At 38.7% G+C, this 19,618-nt stretch overlaps 1 protein-coding gene across 1 annotated transcript in view; it reads right to left on the reverse strand.

Annotated features, from left to right (window-relative positions):
• The window catches only part of pitpnm3 (PITPNM family member 3), a 94,663-nt gene that overhangs the window by 15,396 nt on the left and 59,649 nt on the right, over positions 1-19,618 (reverse strand). The window contains exons 9-13 of the mRNA XM_062419869.1: positions 9,538-9,727; positions 7,068-7,190; positions 6,353-6,540; positions 2,685-2,842; positions 1,960-2,130 (exon numbers count right to left, since the gene is read on the reverse strand). Coding sequence (XP_062275853.1) covers positions 1,960-2,130; positions 2,685-2,842; positions 6,353-6,540; positions 7,068-7,190; positions 9,538-9,727 — 830 coding nt within the window. The remainder of the gene's footprint in view (positions 1-1,959; positions 2,131-2,684; positions 2,843-6,352; positions 6,541-7,067; positions 7,191-9,537; positions 9,728-19,618) is intronic.

Genomic DNA, 19,618 nt, shown 5'->3' on the forward strand with positions numbered 1-19,618 from the left:
CCTTGCCCTCATTTTTCACAGTGTATACATTTTTATCCTGAATTTTTCTCAATAGATAGAGAAGTCTCAAAGACCAAATGCATAGTCTGACTTGTTCACACTGTAGCATTTGCTGGGAATTCATACGTTCATCTATGCCTTGTGCATTGATGAAAGCTGAAAATGTAGGGACACATATACAGTGTCTATAAAAAGTATTCACCCCCTTTTAAAAAAATGTTTTTAAACAAAAAACAACTCTTTAATGTCAAAGTGAAAACACATTTCTACAAAGTAATGTCAATTAATTAAAAATATATAATGTAAAATAGGTGACTGCATAAATATTCATCCCCTTTAAAATGACTGACCTAATTCAATAGAGGTCCAGCCAATTATTACTAGTATTCTCACAAATAGTGAAATGGAGATCACCTGAGTGATTGTGTCTCAACTGATTATAGTATAAAAACACCTGTGTCTGGAAGGTCCAGTTATTGGTTAATCAGTATTCCTGCTATAATTACACCATGAAGACAAAAGAACACCAAGAAACTCCAAGAAAAGGTCATTGGAAAGTATAAGTCAGAGGATGGATACAAAAATAATTCCAAGTCACTGAACTTCCCCTGGAGTTCAGTTAAAGCCATCATTAAGAAGAGTATGGCACATCTGTAAATCTCCCTAGAGCAGGCTGTCCTCACAAACTGAGTGAGTGACACCTGTGACTACTCTGAAAGAGTTAAAAGCTTCAGCAACTGAGGTGAAAGAGACTCTACATACAACAACTGTTGCTTTATGGTAGAGTGGCAAAGAGAAAGCCACTGTTGAAGAAAACTCATATTAAATCTTGACTAAAGTTCACCCAAAGGCATGTGGGAAACTCCAAGGTCAACTGGAAGAAGGTTCTTCGGTCTGATGAGACCAAAATGGAGCTTTTTGGCAACAAGGCCAGGTCCAAGGAGTTCAAGTTAGTTAGTTCAAAACATGATGCCCATGAGTGTTTAATAGACACCAGCTGGATAATCATTATCTAAATAATTTCAGGTGTCCGTGTACAAACTTCAAATAAATAGTGTGCTAAATGCTATATGTGAAAAGTCACATTAACTAACAATCTATCACACTGTTCTCTGTAAAATTGTCTGTAAAAAATGATCAATATATATATTGAAAACTAACTACAAACTCATTTTCTATATCAGTGAGATGGCACATCAGACAAAGCTCCTTTGAGTTATACATATTCCTACTGATTACATGTTGAGTAACAGGGTTTCATATTTAAAGCCTTGCACCAAACCACAAAGGCTTATCTTCTCATTTGAGTTCATGCTTGCAGGCTGTTAGCACAAGTGATCTGCCCTACTTTCTCTCAGTGAGGTAGGTGGATAGAGAGGCAGGGGAACGAGGCGATGCGTCATAACGGCTGTTTAGAGTGAGTCTCTGTCCCAAAAGTGGGCTAAAACATGCTTCAAATAAATCAGTGACTCATTAAGGACTTAGTCTCTACAACCAAGCCCTCCAGGGGGATTATAACAGTACTGTGCCACATCTAGCAGACTAATATCTCACATACTGTGCACGATCCTTGGAGAGTGGTGCCAGGCTAAAGGTAATGCACCACAAGAAGATGAAGTATAATTACTTGAAACTTCAGGCTTTGGGGGCAGGATTTGACTCTGTCTCTGCAGGGCAAGCTCAAACAGATGAGATCAAGCCTCTGTGTATCGAGGCTCTGTGTATGTACATGTGCACCCAAGAATATTCATATTACTGAGTCATAAAATCTCTCCACTGCTATAATCTAGTCTCAGCAACAGAAATTCTCAAAGGTTTCACACCAGCTTTGAAATGCAAAATCCAAAAGGTTATTAATATGGCAATACAATTATACCAGAAAAGAGATTAAACAATGAAATATTCAGCAGGAGCTGCTCTCGCATCTCCACACACTGGCAGATTGATTTCCTTTCTTACCTATGAGCATTGAGCGTCCATCTCCTAGAGGGTAGCGCTGGTAGCGTGGCACAGCAAATGGTGGCAACTTGTGGAAGAGAGGCTGCAGCAGTGGCTCTAGTCTGGAGGCTGAAGGGTCCGAGGGGAAGAACAGGTTGAAAATCTGAGAGCAGGCTGGATGAAGCTGGCTCACTGAGGGTCAGAAAACATAATGGACAGACATGACATGAGTAATTTTTACTGGTTTGAGATTTTGAAATAAAATAATTAAGGCTCATTATTTTTTGTATGTATATAAAAAATCCAAATGAAACACAAACACAAACAGTTATTGTATTGTGTTATAACTATGCATTTACATTTTCTTCCCATTTCAGTTAATGGAAGCAAATTTTATGTGAAGGAAACAGGAAACAACTTTGGGATGAGTAGAGAGGTTAATCGAGGTTAAAATCAATGTAAAACTGAGATGATCCATTTAAAACCATTTCACAGAAAATCAGTAAAAAGATTCAGAAGAAGATCAGAGAACTGATCCATGCATCTATGTCATATTTCACTCACATTTCAATCTCAGTTGAACACTTCATACATGTCAGTGCAGTTAGTTCTTTGTAGGTGACTGATCACCGCATACTAATGAACACATGAAGAATGTGGCTGTGAACTTTGTTTGTGCATGTACACATACAGTACATGAAGAATAGTGTTCTCTCATATACTTTGCGTGTGTTTTTGAGTCTTACCCTGGACGGCAGGCAGCACTGTGCGTCTCATGGCCAGCACCAGGCCCAGCGGACAACCCAGCAGGAAGCAGTCTGACACCTCAAAGTCAAATCGACCTGGGTTCAAAACCAGACTGGTGCTACTGCCTCCGCGCACCTCCACACTCTCTTTCATCAAACTGGGGAACAGACACGGACATAAAATGTGGAATGTTATCTTAACGGCATATATATGACAATGTACACTTTCTCCTTCGTGCTGATTGAGTGTGTCCATAAGCTTAGAGCAAGGGTTAAGAGCACACTCTTGATGCTTGCTCTGACAGGCACATTTTGGTAAAGAATCGCTTATGCCCACGTTCATGTTTCAGCATCAGTATGCAGTATATTTCACTTGACAAGAAAATGGATGAACCTATAGGCTACAGGATTAGTGCACCATTAAACTGAATGGCTTTGTTTCTATTCCAAGGGAAATGTGGGGGTAATCAGATTTTAATTGTCAGCACTGTGCATACTGAAACTGGGATGGTAAACATGGGTCTTTACACAGATGAGTCAGTGATGTTTTTGCTTTGTCCTGTTTCAATTGTAGGCTGGTTTGTTTTAACATTCTGTGGTCGTTGTCAGCACTGGGCCTTTTATGACTCAGCTTCACAGGCTGCTTCATGCTTACGGCTGTTTGAGCAGCCGTAAGCAGAGCTGTTCAAAGCAGCCATGACCCTCTGTTGCTTGACGAGATCGCTGTGCTCTCTAGCGAGCCAACATTTCCCCATTAAGTCCTGCGTGGGGAAAAAGGATTAGCCATCAGTCTCCAGCCATCTTTAAAAGCCAAATAGATAGCGCTTTGATCTACTTCTGCTTCGATTTTAGTTTTTGGTGTTATTTCTCATAATGAGTCCACTTCTTCATACCATGCAGTTCAGAAATGACTGAACAACTACATGCTACTTCTGCAAAACACTCATGTCCCATACCAACATGTTAAATGTATTTCAACAAAAATCTATGCGCTGAGTAAGTGGCCCATTTCATTTGCAGGCACATAAAAATGCTGTGTTTTAGATTTTTTTTGTGCCTGGATGGGCTTTTGTGGAATTCAATATATCTTCCAATTTGAAGCTATAACGCGTGTCACTTAACTGCACAAAGTTACCAATATGCTAAATAAATACCACAAATATTGCATTAGCTAACTGTTATCGAGTTAATGGTTGACATGTTTTTATGAGTAATAATGAGCAATGAGCATACAACGTGTCTCAAAATGCCCAGCCTTTCAGCCGCAACAAATAGATCTGACGCTGTTGCCTCCCTATTAAGCTTAAGTATTGTGAATAGATTTCCTTATGGCCATCCAGCATAAAACAAGCCTTTAACTGCACATATCTTTTTTTTCTGGGCACTTAAGACTAAATTGATTTTGAAATGCTGTTGATTATGTCTATTTAAGTGATTGAGATGTTTTTGTTATTTTTATTACTATCTATTCAAACATCTGTGAAATTAGTCAGAAAAAACATTCCTAACTTTGAGGCATTGTGAAAAATCGTAGCTGTACCGCTTGATGCACTTAGTGCTTTCTACTGGGTTTTCATAAGAGCAGTGTTACTGTATGACCATTTCCTGATCTCATGATCTCACAGGCAATTCACAGTCAGAAGGCAAAAGCAGAGAAAGGAGCATGTGGAGACATCTGAAATGGAGTGCAGCAGAGGTACACAGCTGTCTGAGAGGCCATTCTGATATGATGGATAATGGGTGGGAAAATGAGATTTAATAAGCCCTCCTGGTGACTGGGAATGTCCACTGGGATGTTCAGGGGAAAAGAGCACATTCAGGAGCAGAGGTTACACTCCAAACAGTCAAGCTTGGGCTTAATCAGGAGTGTAACAAGACGTGCAAGGTGAGAAGTGCTCTGCCATGAACACAAAGTGACATAGCACTGAATTGATGGGATCCTATCTTCAGTGGCTGTGTTACTGGTGTGTGTAGCCGTTATGGTGTAGCCCTAACAGAATGTGTGATTTTGAATGGGTACAATGGTTGCTTGAAGTGAGTCAACATGGCATTTGTACCCCCTCCAGTCAAGCCGACCCAGCTAAATTCACCCGCAGCGTTTGGTCTCCCACACAAACTGGCTGGCACAGACACAAACAGGCTATTTATAGTCCAGCTGAGGCAGGTAGGCAGGCAGGGCAGTCAAGCTGCAAATATTGATAAAGAGCAGGGGTGTGACAGGGTGACATATTCAAGGAAAACCTGGATGAGAGCCAGCGTGCAACATCTGGGTCATCATATGAAGCCCTAATGCACTGACAAATTCTGTACGGTCAGAAATGGATGGCAGAAATTCCAACATTCCTCAATATAGTGATTTGCTTTTTTCTCAAAGTTGTAGGTGTTTTTGTGTGAAATCAATTCATCATAAAATTATTTAAGTGTTACTTTTTAAATTTACAGATGTATATAACAATGTATCAATTACTAAAATTATTACTATTACTAAATTACTAGCATTTGCTGGGAATTCATACGTTCATCTATGCCTTGTGCATTGATGAAAGCTGAAAATGTAGGGACACATATACAATGTCTATAAAAAGTATTCACCCCCTTTTAAAAAAATGTTTTTAAACAAAAAACAACTCTTTAATGTCAAAGTGAAAACACATTTCTACAAAGTAATGTCAATTAATTAAAAATATATAATGTAAAATAGGTGACTGCATAAATATTCATCCCCTTTAAAATGACTGACCTAATTCAATAGAGGTCCAGCCAATTATTACTAGTATTCTCACAAATAGTGAAATGGAGATCACCTGAGTGATTGTGTCTCAACTGATTATAGTATAAAAACACCTGTGTCTGGAAGGTCCAGTTATTGGTTAATCAGTATTCCTGCTATAATTACACCATGAAGACAAAAAACTAAATATGCGGTTTGTGGCTTTATACAACTACAACTGTTGTGAAGTAGAAACAGTCTGATTAAGATTATATGCTTTCTTCCTTTGTCAAAGTGTGTTTGTGTGAGTGTATGTATGGCTGTGGTTTTGCACTGAAGCCAGATGAGGTCACTTTCTTTGAAGGGAATAAATAAAATCAACTCATGACTTTTGCAGTCAAATGCCGTTTGAAATTTGGTCGATTTTTCTTTGCTTTGCAATCAAAGTAATTTGATCCAAGTCCAAGATTATAAAGAGATAAGTTACGCTTTAAAAAAAATGTGACATCAAGGATGCATATTAACATCTATGTGTATACAGCATATCATGAAAAGGATAGACTGATGAGGAATAATTGCTAGTTTGGAGTATTAGAGGTTATTTCAGGTTTAGGTGTTGCTTGTTTGGGTATAAAGATCAGAATCTGGATCAGTTTTAGGTTATAATTATTACAGGCAGGCCTCATGTTCAAAATATAGAGCATGTATTTTTTTGTTGGTAAGAGTGGATGATATGGATCAAATATGTAATTTTATGTCATGATATTGTTACATATGGTGATATTAAAATCTGTGAAATCAATTGTATTTTTTGTTATCAGTTTGTGTATATTTATTAGTAATGCTTTATTTATTTAGTTGTCTATTGTTATCTGTATATACTGTGTGTGTGTAAAAAATAATAACCTGATCTATATCGTCATTTCGCCCACCCTTGTGTTCATGTGCGCTGCTCTACCTGGGAAAAAAGCTGTGCTGGCCTGTGGATGAGGTGTCTCCATCATACGAGTCACTCTGCTTCCTGCTGAGTGGCGGCCCACCCTGGCCGTGCCCTTCGTTAGGGGCGGAGATATCGATGTTGCTCTTACTCAGCCTTTTACTAGAACTCAAACCTGGGCTGGACTCCCCAAGCATGCCCGAGTTGTCCTGAGTGGAAGGAGAAGCATGTGTACACAAAAAAACTTAATATGTTGCAAGAGGAAAGTACACATAATCAGTAAAGTGAACAGTTAAATGTGGGAGGACACGTTGTGTGGGTTGAGTGAATCTATTAAATGTGAATATAAAAATTAATCTCATGTGCGTCTTTTATTTAGAGTATTTACTTTTATAAGGCCTCTGGAAAGACATGCTGCTGAGGACATTGCCATTGTCCCAGAAGGGTAAAAGACATGTAGAGGCCATTTCTTGATAGAGGGGCTGTATTGACTGCTTACTAGAGAGGACAGGGAGTTGTCCAAAAGGTCATTGCCACTAGTGTACAAGAGGCTCGCTTGTAGTAATTAACTCCACTAATGAAGATAAGGTATAACACAGGCGTGTAATCTTGATAATTTGAAGGGATCTCTTAATCATGTATCTCCTGTAAAATTTTCCTCCAGTAATGGCAGGCCTGTGTATCATACAGTCTATGATATCATCACCATGTCATCACTGTAACACTGAGCTCCTACCTTCAGGCTCTCAGTGCTGTTGTTCCTGCTGCTGTTGTCGGGGCTGTCAGGCCTCTGGTGGTTGCTGAAGCACAACGCGTCAAAGCATAGCACACCTCCCACACAGTCGCCCATCAGGCATACCTACTCAGAAAATATACAATTTAGACTCCTTCCACGTATGGTGCACACAATCAGTAGTCAGCAGAGTTTGACACCAAAAGGCTGTTTTCACAATCACCTTCTGAAGAGGGAAAGTTACTGTGTCCTGTCTGAAAATCTGAGTTGAAGGCCAGTATGTACAATTATGATTTGTGACACAACTAGTTTGGAGTGTGATGTGGCAACTTGAAGCTTCCCACGCTCATACAATGAAAATGGACTTTACAATGAAGGTGGAGAAGGCTAAACATTAAGTGTTGAAATTAGAAAAATATTTGTATGTTCATAGATTGTGTATTTTTTTAATGGGGGAGAAGGTGTAGATTTCTTTTAAAGACTTTTTAACTAGCTAATTTGGAAGATCAGACACTAATTATTATTCAAACGTTGTACACAGTATTTTGATATGTGCTAAAATAAGTCTGGAGGGGATCTTTAAAATGCAGTGTTTGTGTCTGGTTTCACTTGTTAAATATGTAACACAACAAAAGCGGCTCATTTAGTATATTCATCTGCCATGACTACAAGGCCAGCAGTGGGAGTAAACATCTTTTATTAAAATTTGCCCAATTTGACAGTTTTCACACAGCGGGTTTTCTGTTGGTTAGCATCAGTATGCAGAAGTATAGAATTGGGACACAGCTCTTGTTTTTAAGTTAAGTGGTGATTCCTGTTTCCATCCAGATGATGATCACCAGACAATAAACTATTGAAAAAACACTAGAAAAAAAACTGCAGAGCAAATTGATCTTTTTAACAACGCTGTAGAAATAAGGTGGGAGTGGGAGACAGAAACACAGTTATTAGCATTATACACTAGTCCCTAAATCCCATGTAAGACTATAGAGTGTCAGCCTATAACAACCTAGAATATCCACAACTGCAAGGACTAATCAAGAGTAATGGATATTGGTTGTAATTACCTTTATTGTAATCACTGTTTCACACATCACATTGTTAACTTGCACCTCTAGATTGTATGCCTATTGCTGTTGCTGATTGGCGAAACAAGATTGTATTGACCCTTCAATCAAGGCAGAGTGTTTTCTTGTCTAACAAGCTGCTAAACTACAGCAATGAATGTTTTTTAAGCAAAACAATCTGCAGAAAACCTGCTTTTTTTTCAATTAGTTGTCAGACAGCCTGCCAATACACTTGTGGCTGAAAGGGGATGAGGAAAATAGAGCAGCATAGTCCTTTACATCCAAGGAAAGGGAAGGTAAGTGGTACAGGAGAGGAAATAAATGAGACACACCTGTGAGGAGAGAAAACTAACAACAGCAGCAAAGACGAGGGCAGAGAGGAGTGAGAGTGAAAATGAGGGAAATAACTAAACTTAATCCAGTTTGTACACAACATACCTCACCTCTTAAAGAATAATAGTGAACTACATAACAGTAAAAGAGAGGGGCTGCAGTAAAAGGGAACCGGCTGGATTTTCCTGGATGTTCCATAACAATCCTGGACTGAGGAAGTGTTCTGATCCCCAGAACGTATTTGGGAGGAAAGTTTATCTTAGAAGCTGCTCCCTGCTTGGGTTGGATGTGATCCAGAAAGTGAAGTTAAGTGTTAAGTCTTCATCTCTGTAACTCTCAAGGCTTCTCCTAGTCTCTCCCCTTTTACCCTCTCCCCCCTCAACCTAATTGAACATACTCAACTGCCTCTTTCTCTGCCACCTGTCTCTTTGGACAGCCAGAGTGTGAAAGACAGACTTTGAGTTAGATTTAGAACCTTATTGAGTGTGTTTTGTACTTTTGTAGCTAGTGTAATAGGCTAACTGGGATAATCTTGCTAAACTAGTTGTGTAGATTTTTATTTTCTTTAAAAAAACGACGATGTAACAATGTTTTTTTTAATATTCTCCTGTTTGGCACCCAACATTTTGAACTATAGGTAGCTATATCAGTCCTTCATGCTACACAGTCATTGACCTGACTTTTTAATTACATTTGTAATATTTAGTATGATTTAATCTAAGCAAAGAGGATTTGCATTTCAGAGCCCTGCCATAATGCTGTTAAAATCAACTTAACTGTTTCACACACTATTACCTAGTTAGAAAACATAGGTTATTACAGTGTTGAGAGCCTCGTAGTTGTTATGTACAAGAGAGTGAAAACATCCTGCTTAAACTATAGAGATCTGGAGCCCTCTGAGGGTCTGAGTGCCCACAGTTTTCACAGATTACACAACCCACTCAAAGGCAATCTTTACTTTCTTTGACGACCATTGACTTCAATTAAAGTGGTTACAACTCATTACTCAGTGATGAGAAAGTAGAGTCTAGAAGCTCTCATCTCCTCTCCAAACAGAAGAAGGCAAGACAGACCTGACCCGTGAATCCCTGGCCATCTTCCGACTGCAGGAAGCTGTGGTAGACCTGGTTGGCCCGGGCGATGACGGTGGCCACGGCATCCTGGTAGCGTGGTGAGACAATAGCGAGGAGTGGGAGGGCAGCTAGGGGTAGATGGTCAACGCTGCTGGACACACAGCTCTCGTCATAGCTGTAGGGGTTCAAGCTGGAGCAGGAAGACAATGGGTTGGAAGGAGGAAAGCAAGGAAGAAGGGATGAGTGGATGAAAGAGGGAAATACAACAGATTATACAATCACTTTATGTCTTACGAAGGTGCTGTGGTGGTTTTTTCTCAGACAGAAAGTTCAGGTTATCTAAAATCTAAGTTTCTTTTGTGACACACTTCCCCTTAACTATCCTACATTTACTAATGTATCATCCAATCTGTTCATGATGCAATCTATCTAATTTGAAGCAATGTTTTTCCACAAGAGTATGGTGTGTGCTGGAGTGTGTGTTTACACAAGTGAGATAAGGAGAATGATGTTATCTCAAGGAATAAAACAGAAGCAAACCTGCGCAGATACCAGCAATGAAACCAGAGTGTTTGTTTAAATTGTTTCTTGATCGCTGTGTAGTCTGTAATGGTTGTGTGTGTGTGTGTGTGTGTGTGTGTGTGTGTGTGTGTGTGTGTGTGTGTGTGTGTGTGTGTGTGTGTGTAACAGTGACAGTACACAGGCAGATCAAAGCAAGACACTTTGTGTGACAGTGTGGGGACAGTAAAAGATGGCGTTGCCCTGCACTCTCTCTTTGAGCGGCGGTGCCAACCTTGTCACCATCCATCAGCTGCTCTGATTACAGGAGGAAGCAGCAACGCCACACCAAGGCTGAAATATATGACACCACGCACATGACACTACACTGAGGGTTACAACCTCTGAAGTGTGAAAAGATGTTTTCATGTGGCACTGATACAGAAAAATACGTACTCAAACATGGGTAGTGCACATTTTTGTGATCTTGATGCCACTAGATCAATATTAATTCCACCTCTGTTCAATCTAATCAATACAGAGATAGCTTTGTGACATGTTTAGTTTGGCTTAACACAAAAACTGGCAGCAAAGAGTGGAAAGGGCCAGCCAGCCTTCCAACAACTTCAAAACCGTTAAATATTGTGTTATTCCATTTTGTTCTTATAGTCAACAAATCCCATGAAAAGACCAAAAACAACTATTTATTTAATTTAATACTCCCTGTCAGTATCATACATCCCCAAACCCATTCACTCTTACAGTCAAGTAAAGTATTATTTATGAAAACTAAACTCACAAATTTGCTACAGAGGGTTTGTGTACAATATACAACACCCTCTATAGATACTCAAACTTGGATAAGGAAAGGAGAGCAATAGAAAACAATAGAGATGTGAATCTTTAAGACAGGTCAAAACTATACATACTATGAGGACCCCAAAATTGTTGTAATCGTTTAAAAAAAACTTTCATTACAAATCTGCTGGTCATTGTCGTTTTTGGAAAATATTCCTCAAACATGAGTACATAAAACATTTGTTAGGGACTATGTTCAGTTACTGATCAATACATGCTTATTAGTTTTGCCGGCAGTAGGTTGGTGTATATGGGACTGACCTAAAATAAACTTCCCAAATTCACTGTAACACAATTATTGGAAAAGAATGAAGCACAGAGGAATAAGATATATCAGACAAACGTTTATAGGATTTTGCCTTTTCTTGGGGACCAGCTTTTTCGTTAAGACAAGTAAATGAGCAGTTAGCTTACATATTGGAGCTAATTGACTAATTACCAACACCTGGGCTGAGTTACTGTACAGGCTTTTCACACACTTTCCACTAAAGAATCCCAAGGTAATTATTAAATGTATGATAACTAACAAGATACAAAATGGAAATAAAATTGTTTTGGATGGCGCACAGGTGGTCGAGTGTTTAAGAGTGCATACCATGTACGCAGCCAACCCCGGCCGGTGGACCTTTCTGCATGTCACACCCCCCTCTCTCTCCCATAATTTCCTGTCTCTTTACTTTCAAATAAAGGTGTCTATGCCAGAGAAAATCTTTAAAAAAAAAAAATTTGTTTTGGATTTGTTAGGTGTGTTTTTTGTATTTTCACAGAGACTACTTTTTTTTTTCTAGCGCTACCAGCTTAGTGCTTAGACAACCTGGACCACTTAACTGTATTTCCAAAATGTGGGAATTGTTCTTGATGTTCTGCTAATTGGTCTAGCATGATTTATTGGTTAGAGTTTTTATTTGTATTTTTAATGTCCACTTATATTAAGCAATCCTATGGTAACTCAGGGGCTTAATGGAATGTGCTTAATTAGAGCCAAACAGCACGTTGCCATGGTTATAATATCCCAGAAAAGGAAAAATGAAGACTGTGTACCATCTATTCAACAAAATATTACCCCCTGTGTGGGAACAATTGGGGCCAGAGACTGACTGTCAGACAGATTTATGTGATTGTTTGATCCAGTAAAGTCTTCATTATATTCCTGGGTTTTTTATGACTAAAGCACTTTTAAACATACTTTGAAAATTGATGAAACTTTGCACTTTTTATAAACTCATGTTTATTGAAGCACTGGGCAATTTCTGTTTTCTGTTTCTGAAATACCATGCCACAGGCTTTGGAAACCTGTTGGGAAGAAAAGAGAGAAGAAAATAGATGTGATTGTTATGCTCCCAGCAACACAACATTCACCAGTCAGTGTCTGACATCTACTGTGGATAAAACCACTTCCACAGTCCCCATTATGGCACACATTGACATATCTGTATTGGAGGCAATCATTTGAAAAAGTTATTGTCAGGCAGTTTTTTTTCTACCTGAGACATATATGAAATTCAAACTGGCAAACTTATTATCCATAAAACACTTGGTAAGCCTCTGAACAGGTTCTGTTTATATGTGTTTTGCTTGGAAAACGCATAAAAAGCAAATAACACAACTGTGATTTGCACCTTTCACCTGCTCTGACGAGATGGGTGCTGAAAGCAGAAATACCAATAACACTTGACACTAAGGTTACACTGTGCCCTTGATAGCTACTGACACACCCATTACTGTGCCTATTCTCTCAGTTGTGCACAATTGAGTTCCCAGCAAGCCACCAAAATATCAAGTGGCAAAAAAGCCTGCAGTATCATTCCTTAGAGTGATAGTGGAGAATTATTATTTCTAAAAATATTTGCACTGAATCAGAAAATCCCTTTTTCCTTTTTTTTTATGTCGATATGCAGCAAGTAGCTCTGCCTCTCAAAATCTGGGCAATGCCTGCTTAAACTCTGCAGATTTAATGTATGTGTTCTAATTTTCATGTTTTTAGGTTGTTATTTTTTACCATTACAATTAGCCTTAAGAAAGTTAGCCTTAAGAAGAAGTTACTATGTATTTTTATTAGAAAGCATTTAGTAAGCACAACTTGATATATTAGCACAAAATGATACCATAAACATTGTATTCCCCAACTTTGAGAGAAACTTCTGTAACATCCAGCAATTCACCGCTACAAATACAGAAATAGAGAAGTAAAAGAGAACACCCATGTGCTTATCTGTCTCTAGGTAGAAAATATCCCATACTACATTTCACCTCTATTTGTATATAACACTATATGATGGATATCAACTGTGTAACTTCACTACGGTTTAAAAAAAAAAAATGCAATCAAGGTGAACAAGCATCAGTTGTAATCAGAGTACTCCATGTGGTATTGTGATCATACTCACTCCAAAGACAGGAATACAAAGCAGTAAGATAATATTGCATGGGTATTGGGTATTGTGGCTTAATCAAATTATAGCTATTGTAATTTGATGAACATGTAAATGTGAGAGGAAAATAAGCAAACATAACTAAGAGCAAAGGGGTTCATGATTTTAGGGACATGCGCATAGGCACAGTGCCTTTGCTAATTTCATGGTGAGTCACAAAATTACTAAATGGAGGCAGAAATTAATTGGATTATCACTAATAAAGACTGTGCCTGCAACAGCGGAGTTGATTCATTTAGTCTTCTCTAGTTCAAACTGTACTGGCGCCTAACATGCTTGGTAGAGGCATACGGATTTATTATGTTGCTGATGTTTCTAATGTAACACTCTGTGAACATTTGCATTATAACAGTGTGTTTTACCTGCTGGATAATCTCTATAAGTATGTTCTTTATACAGAACATATTTTATAGTTTCATCTGTAGCAGCTTCACTCACAGGACTAACTCCCTGTGGGCTAGTAGCTAATGACAAGCAGCCATGTCAGGAGTCACACTCCAAGATGTGGATCTGATATGTAGCTTGTCAGAAGAACAGTTTGAGGAGAGCATCTGAAGCCTCTTGAGAAGTTGTTTGCCTCTGCAGTATCAACACTGTGATGTGTGAGTCTTTCTCTTGAGGGCAGCATTTTGAGACAGATTCTACACTTCAAACAGCTTCCAAGCAGATTTGTGAGAAAACAGGTAGAAAGGGAAACCTTTGTAATATATTCTGTGCCACTAGAATGATGTGGCAAAGTTATTTGCATAACAACAGTTTCATTCCTTCTAAAGATGCTACTGTGTGAAATATTCAGCACAAGAAATCCCATCATCCCAGCTTAGTGCCAGTGGGGGTTTGGTCCAAGCTTCGCAACTGCCTCACCTTGATCTTATTAGAGTCTTGTTAACAGCTGCTGCAAACACACTCTCTCACTGAGAATGCAAAAAAAGCTCCAATTAATATTCCAAACAGCTCTACCGCTGAACAGGGTTCACAAGTCATAGGACGGGAACAGAGGTTCAACACCTGCTGCACTGTTCAACAAATGTCAGGTGAGACTCTCATTACTTGTGTTGCATAATTACTTGATTACGCAAGTGCTTGTTTGCATTATTATGACAGAGGAGCCACTGTTTTACATTCAAATGATTTGTTTGTTTGTGTGTGTATGTGCGTAGACATGAGCCAAACTGTTCTCCGGTTAATTTGCGGAGGCACTCTAGAGATGTAACATCCTAAAGGACTGCTGCTATTCTCTGTCCAAAATCAATTTTCCTTATTAATTTCAAGTCAAGTCAAGTTCATTTTATTTATAAGGCAGCAAATCACCACAGAAGTTAGCTCCAGGCACTTATATACCACATATAGCAGGTCTTAGCTAGACTCTTTACAGAGATCCAGCATTCCCCCATGAGCAAAACTACATTTGGCAATAATGGCAAGGAAAAACTGCCTTTTAATGGGAAGAAATCTCAAGCAGAACCGGGCTCTAGGTGGGCAGCCATCTGCCTTAATCTTTGGGTTGAGAGAGAAAGAGGGAGAGGGAGAGGGGACAGAGAGATATAGTGAAGCACAGTAACAACGATATTAACAATAACAACAATAATAAGGGAAATATGACTAATAATAATAATAGTGGTAGCAATAGGCAAATATGACTAATAGTAGTAACTGTAGGCATCAAGCTAGACCAAGGGAACAGCAGATTGTCCGCAAACTGAAGGTCACCTGCGAGACGAGAGACCACAAAACTCCAGGGAAGATGCCAAGTTAGTAACGTGCATTAATGGGACATGCATTTGTACAGATGGAGAGGGAGTGAAGGAGTGAGGAGCATCACGGGAAGTCCTCTGGCAGTCTAGGCCTACAGCAGTATAACTAGGGGCTGGTCCAAGGCCTGGGCCAGCCCTAACTATAAACTATTTTTAAATGCAGCGAGTGTCTGCATCCTGGAAAAAAACTGGAAGATAGTCCCACATGAGAGGAGTCTGATAGATGAAAACTTTGACTCCCATTTTACTTTTGAAGAATCTAGTAAGCCTACATACTGAGGATGCAGTGTTCTAGTAAGGTAATAAGAAACTATGAGATTTTTATGTTGGTGCCTAAACATCAAGGGCTTTGTAGGTAAGGATAAAAACATACTATTCTGTATTTTACTGGGAGACTGTGGAGAGAAGCTAAAATGGGAGAAATATTATCTCTCTGTCTAGTTGTTGTCAGTACACGTGCAGCTGCATTTGGACCAACTGTCTTCAGAGACTTGTTGGGGCAGCCTGAAACTAGTAATTGAGACCATAAACTCATTCGGAAAAGAATGTTTACTGAGGTACTAAATCAGGTGAGAAGTAGGGCCATTCCTCAGATTTCTATACTTATATAAATTTGTATGCATGGAGGATTCATCATTAATATACAAATGGGAATCAATCTGACAAAAAGGACTTAAATCAACTTAATGCAGTTTCCAGTTATTGTATTAGGATGTGATGGTCAGTGGTGTCAAATGCAGCACAAGGATTTAATAAGACAAGTGCAGACAGAAGTCTTTTGTCTGGTGCAATTTAAGGGCGATCATTAATATATTTATCTAAACATACATGTGCACTGTAAAAAGATGCTCCGCCAAGCAACTCAAAGCCTATTTGAATTTAATGGCTATAATTAATCTTAATAATACTAACTGTAATTTCCTCTAAAATGTGAGTGATCAATAAGGTACTGGCTGTGATATCAGGCATATAGATCTGACAGAGAAAAACTATTAAGTGATGTATTTACTTTCAGAAACAGAAACAGATGGTGCTCTATAGTCTGGATTTGATAATACATGGCTGCAGATGTAAATCTTCAAATAAGAGTACAAGTTTAACGGGCTACACGGATAATAAATTACTTGACATGGTTACATAAATACATCAGCACAGAGGCAGCAGATAATTCATATATACTGCTTGGGAGGCTGATGCTTTTGCTCTTCAAAAGAGGTACATCAACAGAGCCCTGAATGGCAGAGGAGTGTGCTTCACGTCATCATGACGAGTCTGCCCCTGTTATTTCAAGATATGAGTCATTAACAAGTGGCGCCATTTACCCCATTCACATCTCTCTACTCTAATTAGTAAAATGCAAGCAATACTAACTGAAAATATGCTGAGGTCACACTGGGGTGTCACTAAAGTGCAAGTCTTTGAAGGCTCCCATAACAAAAGAAGCTTTATTCTCTTCATTGTTACACGGTGCAGTTTGCGTCAGATTAGGTTGTCCTCCATCTTTGAACCAAGCAAGCTTTCCAGTTTTACCACTTTGCCCATTACGACATGTTAATTATACTAGAAACACAAACAAAGACTCATTCAATGACACCCACATGCAGGGCTCTTACTACACTACACTATACAGAAGGATGTATAGAAGTCTTCCTCAGGGTGTCGTCGTAATGTGGTGATGAAGAGATCCATTAATAATGGCAGGGAGAAAACAAGGCTTGGTTAGCCAATTGGTTAAAAAAAAAAACAACAACAACTAGAAAATAGAAAAAAGAATAGAAATACAAATTCTAATCAGTTCATCCTTGAGATCAAGCGGATGTTTGTGCCAAATTTGAGGAAATTCCCTAAAGGCATTCCTGAGATATCGCGTTCACAAGAATGGGACAGACGGACAAACTACCCGAAAATGCTGTCGCCAGCACAGAAGCATATAAAGGAAAATAAAACTGAAATCAGCCTCATCTCATGCAGCATGACCTTAAGATAAACTCTTAAAAAAAGCCTCTTGCCATATAATGTCAAACAGAAAACTCAGAAGTCTGTCAGATTCCTGCTTAATTACTCTCCCCAATTCTTAACGGTTGGCTGAGCACTGCATGCTTGCACAATTAACATGAACAGCAATCGCCCTCCACAGAGTCCTCTTAATTAGAGAGGGGACCCAGAAATAGTAGTGGCACGTCCCCAGCCGTCGATGGCCAGAATAATGAGTCTCTATCTCTCTATCTCCTATTCAGAGATAGCGTTTCGCCTATCTCTGAACGGAGGTCACTTGCTGTGCACACTGACAGTGGACTTCCTCCTCTGTTCTCCCTGATAGAATACTGATTCTGCACAATGACACTGAATCTATGAGATAGGAATCAATTTTATTTTTCTCTCACACGGTTCAGATGTGGTTTTTAATAGTTGAAATGTTTCTTTTTCTTCAAACTGTGACAAAGACGGTGTGTTGGTTGTGAGAGGAAATCAATTTGGTAGCCTTTTCACTGTTGCTGTTAATTGGACGGGCTATAGTGCACGTCAGTTTTCCCACCATTTATGTGTGGGATGTACTGGTGCAAGTGTGTTTATGGATTGCATATGTGTGTTGTCTTGACACCAAACTCCTAGCCAGCACTGTAAGGTACCTTCATTAGCAGCCAGAGCTAATAATGAGCTCTCAGAGTCTCTCAGAGCACAGCAGGCTGTCCACGCACAAGCCAACAAGGATGACACAACATGTTCATTCTCCATGAGGACATCCTAAAATATATAAGGAATTGTCAAGCACAAAGTCCAAAGTGATTTGTTTGTGTGAAACTTTTTCTTTGAGGCACTAAGAGGTTTTGACACCTTCATTCCGTGGTGTTATTTTCAGCTAAGCTGTTACCCAGAATGAGAGTAAATCACCCACCCAGCAGCAATTCCTTCCCGCGTGGCTGCCTATTCCTCTGATGTTTATGTTGGCAGAAAAAATAAATGAGGCTCCACACACCCACAAGTCCAACACTGTCATTAGAGCAAACACTGTTAACTGACAAAAGTGTAGTTAAATAAGTGTTGTCTTTGTTTGTAAGACTGTGAGAGTATGTTAAGGACCTGGAGCCATCTGGGGATAAGAAAGCTTTGTCTAATTTCACTGGACAGCTAAAACACATATGCACTGCTCATTGTTGTCAGGAGATTTTCAGCAAGTTGTTAATGAGCCAAATGACATTCTGTAAAGGATTCCATGAATTGTGTAAAATTATATTTTATATTTATTAATTATTATTTATATTTTTTATCTATTTATATCTTTATATACAGTCTATGACATAGGCACAGAGCTAAATGCTAACATAAGCATGATAATATGCTCACAATGTTTAGCAGGTGTTTACTATTTTTAGCATCTTAATTTAGCATGGCAGCATGCTAAAATTTGCTAAAATAATACATCCCATAATTGAATGGCATTAGTTTACAATTACAATATAAATTTGACCAGCAAGTCGTGCTCTTTGAAATAGAGATATTTGACTCTTAACCAAAGTGGTGGACCAACAAACTGACACTTCCATTTTTAAAAAGGATTTATAAAATAATTAATGCATAAACTGAAAGATAACAGAATGAACCAAAAAGCAAAACAAATCTTTGAACATGTACTAAATTGCACAAATCTTTTTCATTTTCCACTTCTAACTCAGGATGCCACTTTTTTGCATAATTTGTTTTCTGTCAAAAGAAATGTTCAATACTATTTGTCTTCTTTTTTTCTACACCAAAATTATCAGTGGGTTGGATCACGGTCCAAAATATCAGTAAAGTACCTTGACTGTACAATTGATACAAACGTATAAATGAAAGCAGAAAAAATCATTTTAAAAACGCATCACAAATTGAGGTCTGAGGTTATAGGATACACAATGAAAATCCTGCTGACAAAATGTAATCCTGCTAAAGAAAAATAAAGTGTGCTAATGGAAACATACAGCCTCCTGTAGGGAAATAAATCCTGACATCACAGTTTAAGACCAAATGTGGAAATGTAGAAAGTGGAAACCATTTATTATTCTCTTGCATTTCTGAATTTCTGTGTTCTCTTTTTAAATAAAACATATTCATGCAAGTTTAAATGTAAATGGTATGTGTAGCATTGTGTATACTTGGGTATTCATGTGTGGGCTCATGTGCCTACATGCATACAAGAACAGGAAATGTATGCAATTTCCTGTTCAAACAAGCAATGTTTTAAATCCCCATTGGAAGTTGTTGTCTTTAATATTTTATCTCTGGATGTGTAAAAGCCAAGCGGATGTCAAGCTGCTGAGCAGCAGCAGAACTAAAATCAAGCCATGACTTGATTGCGTAACCCATCTATCAGCCACACTGATTAGTGACAATTCCGACAAAAACATCCTCAGTATGTAATTGGAAGGCAGCGAAAACTAAGCGACGCTGTCAGATGTAACTGGTGACCACTGAGATATGTGACATTAAATATGAAATGAAACCATTAATTGTGCTTAAGCAGCTGCCTGTGCAGGCAGCAGACGAGACTAAAGTTTTTAC

The sequence above is a fragment of the Scomber scombrus genome, chromosome 5 (genome assembly GCF_963691925.1).
Source record: "Scomber scombrus chromosome 5, fScoSco1.1, whole genome shotgun sequence".
In the NCBI taxonomy this organism is placed as follows: domain Eukaryota; kingdom Metazoa; phylum Chordata; class Actinopteri; order Scombriformes; family Scombridae; genus Scomber; species Scomber scombrus.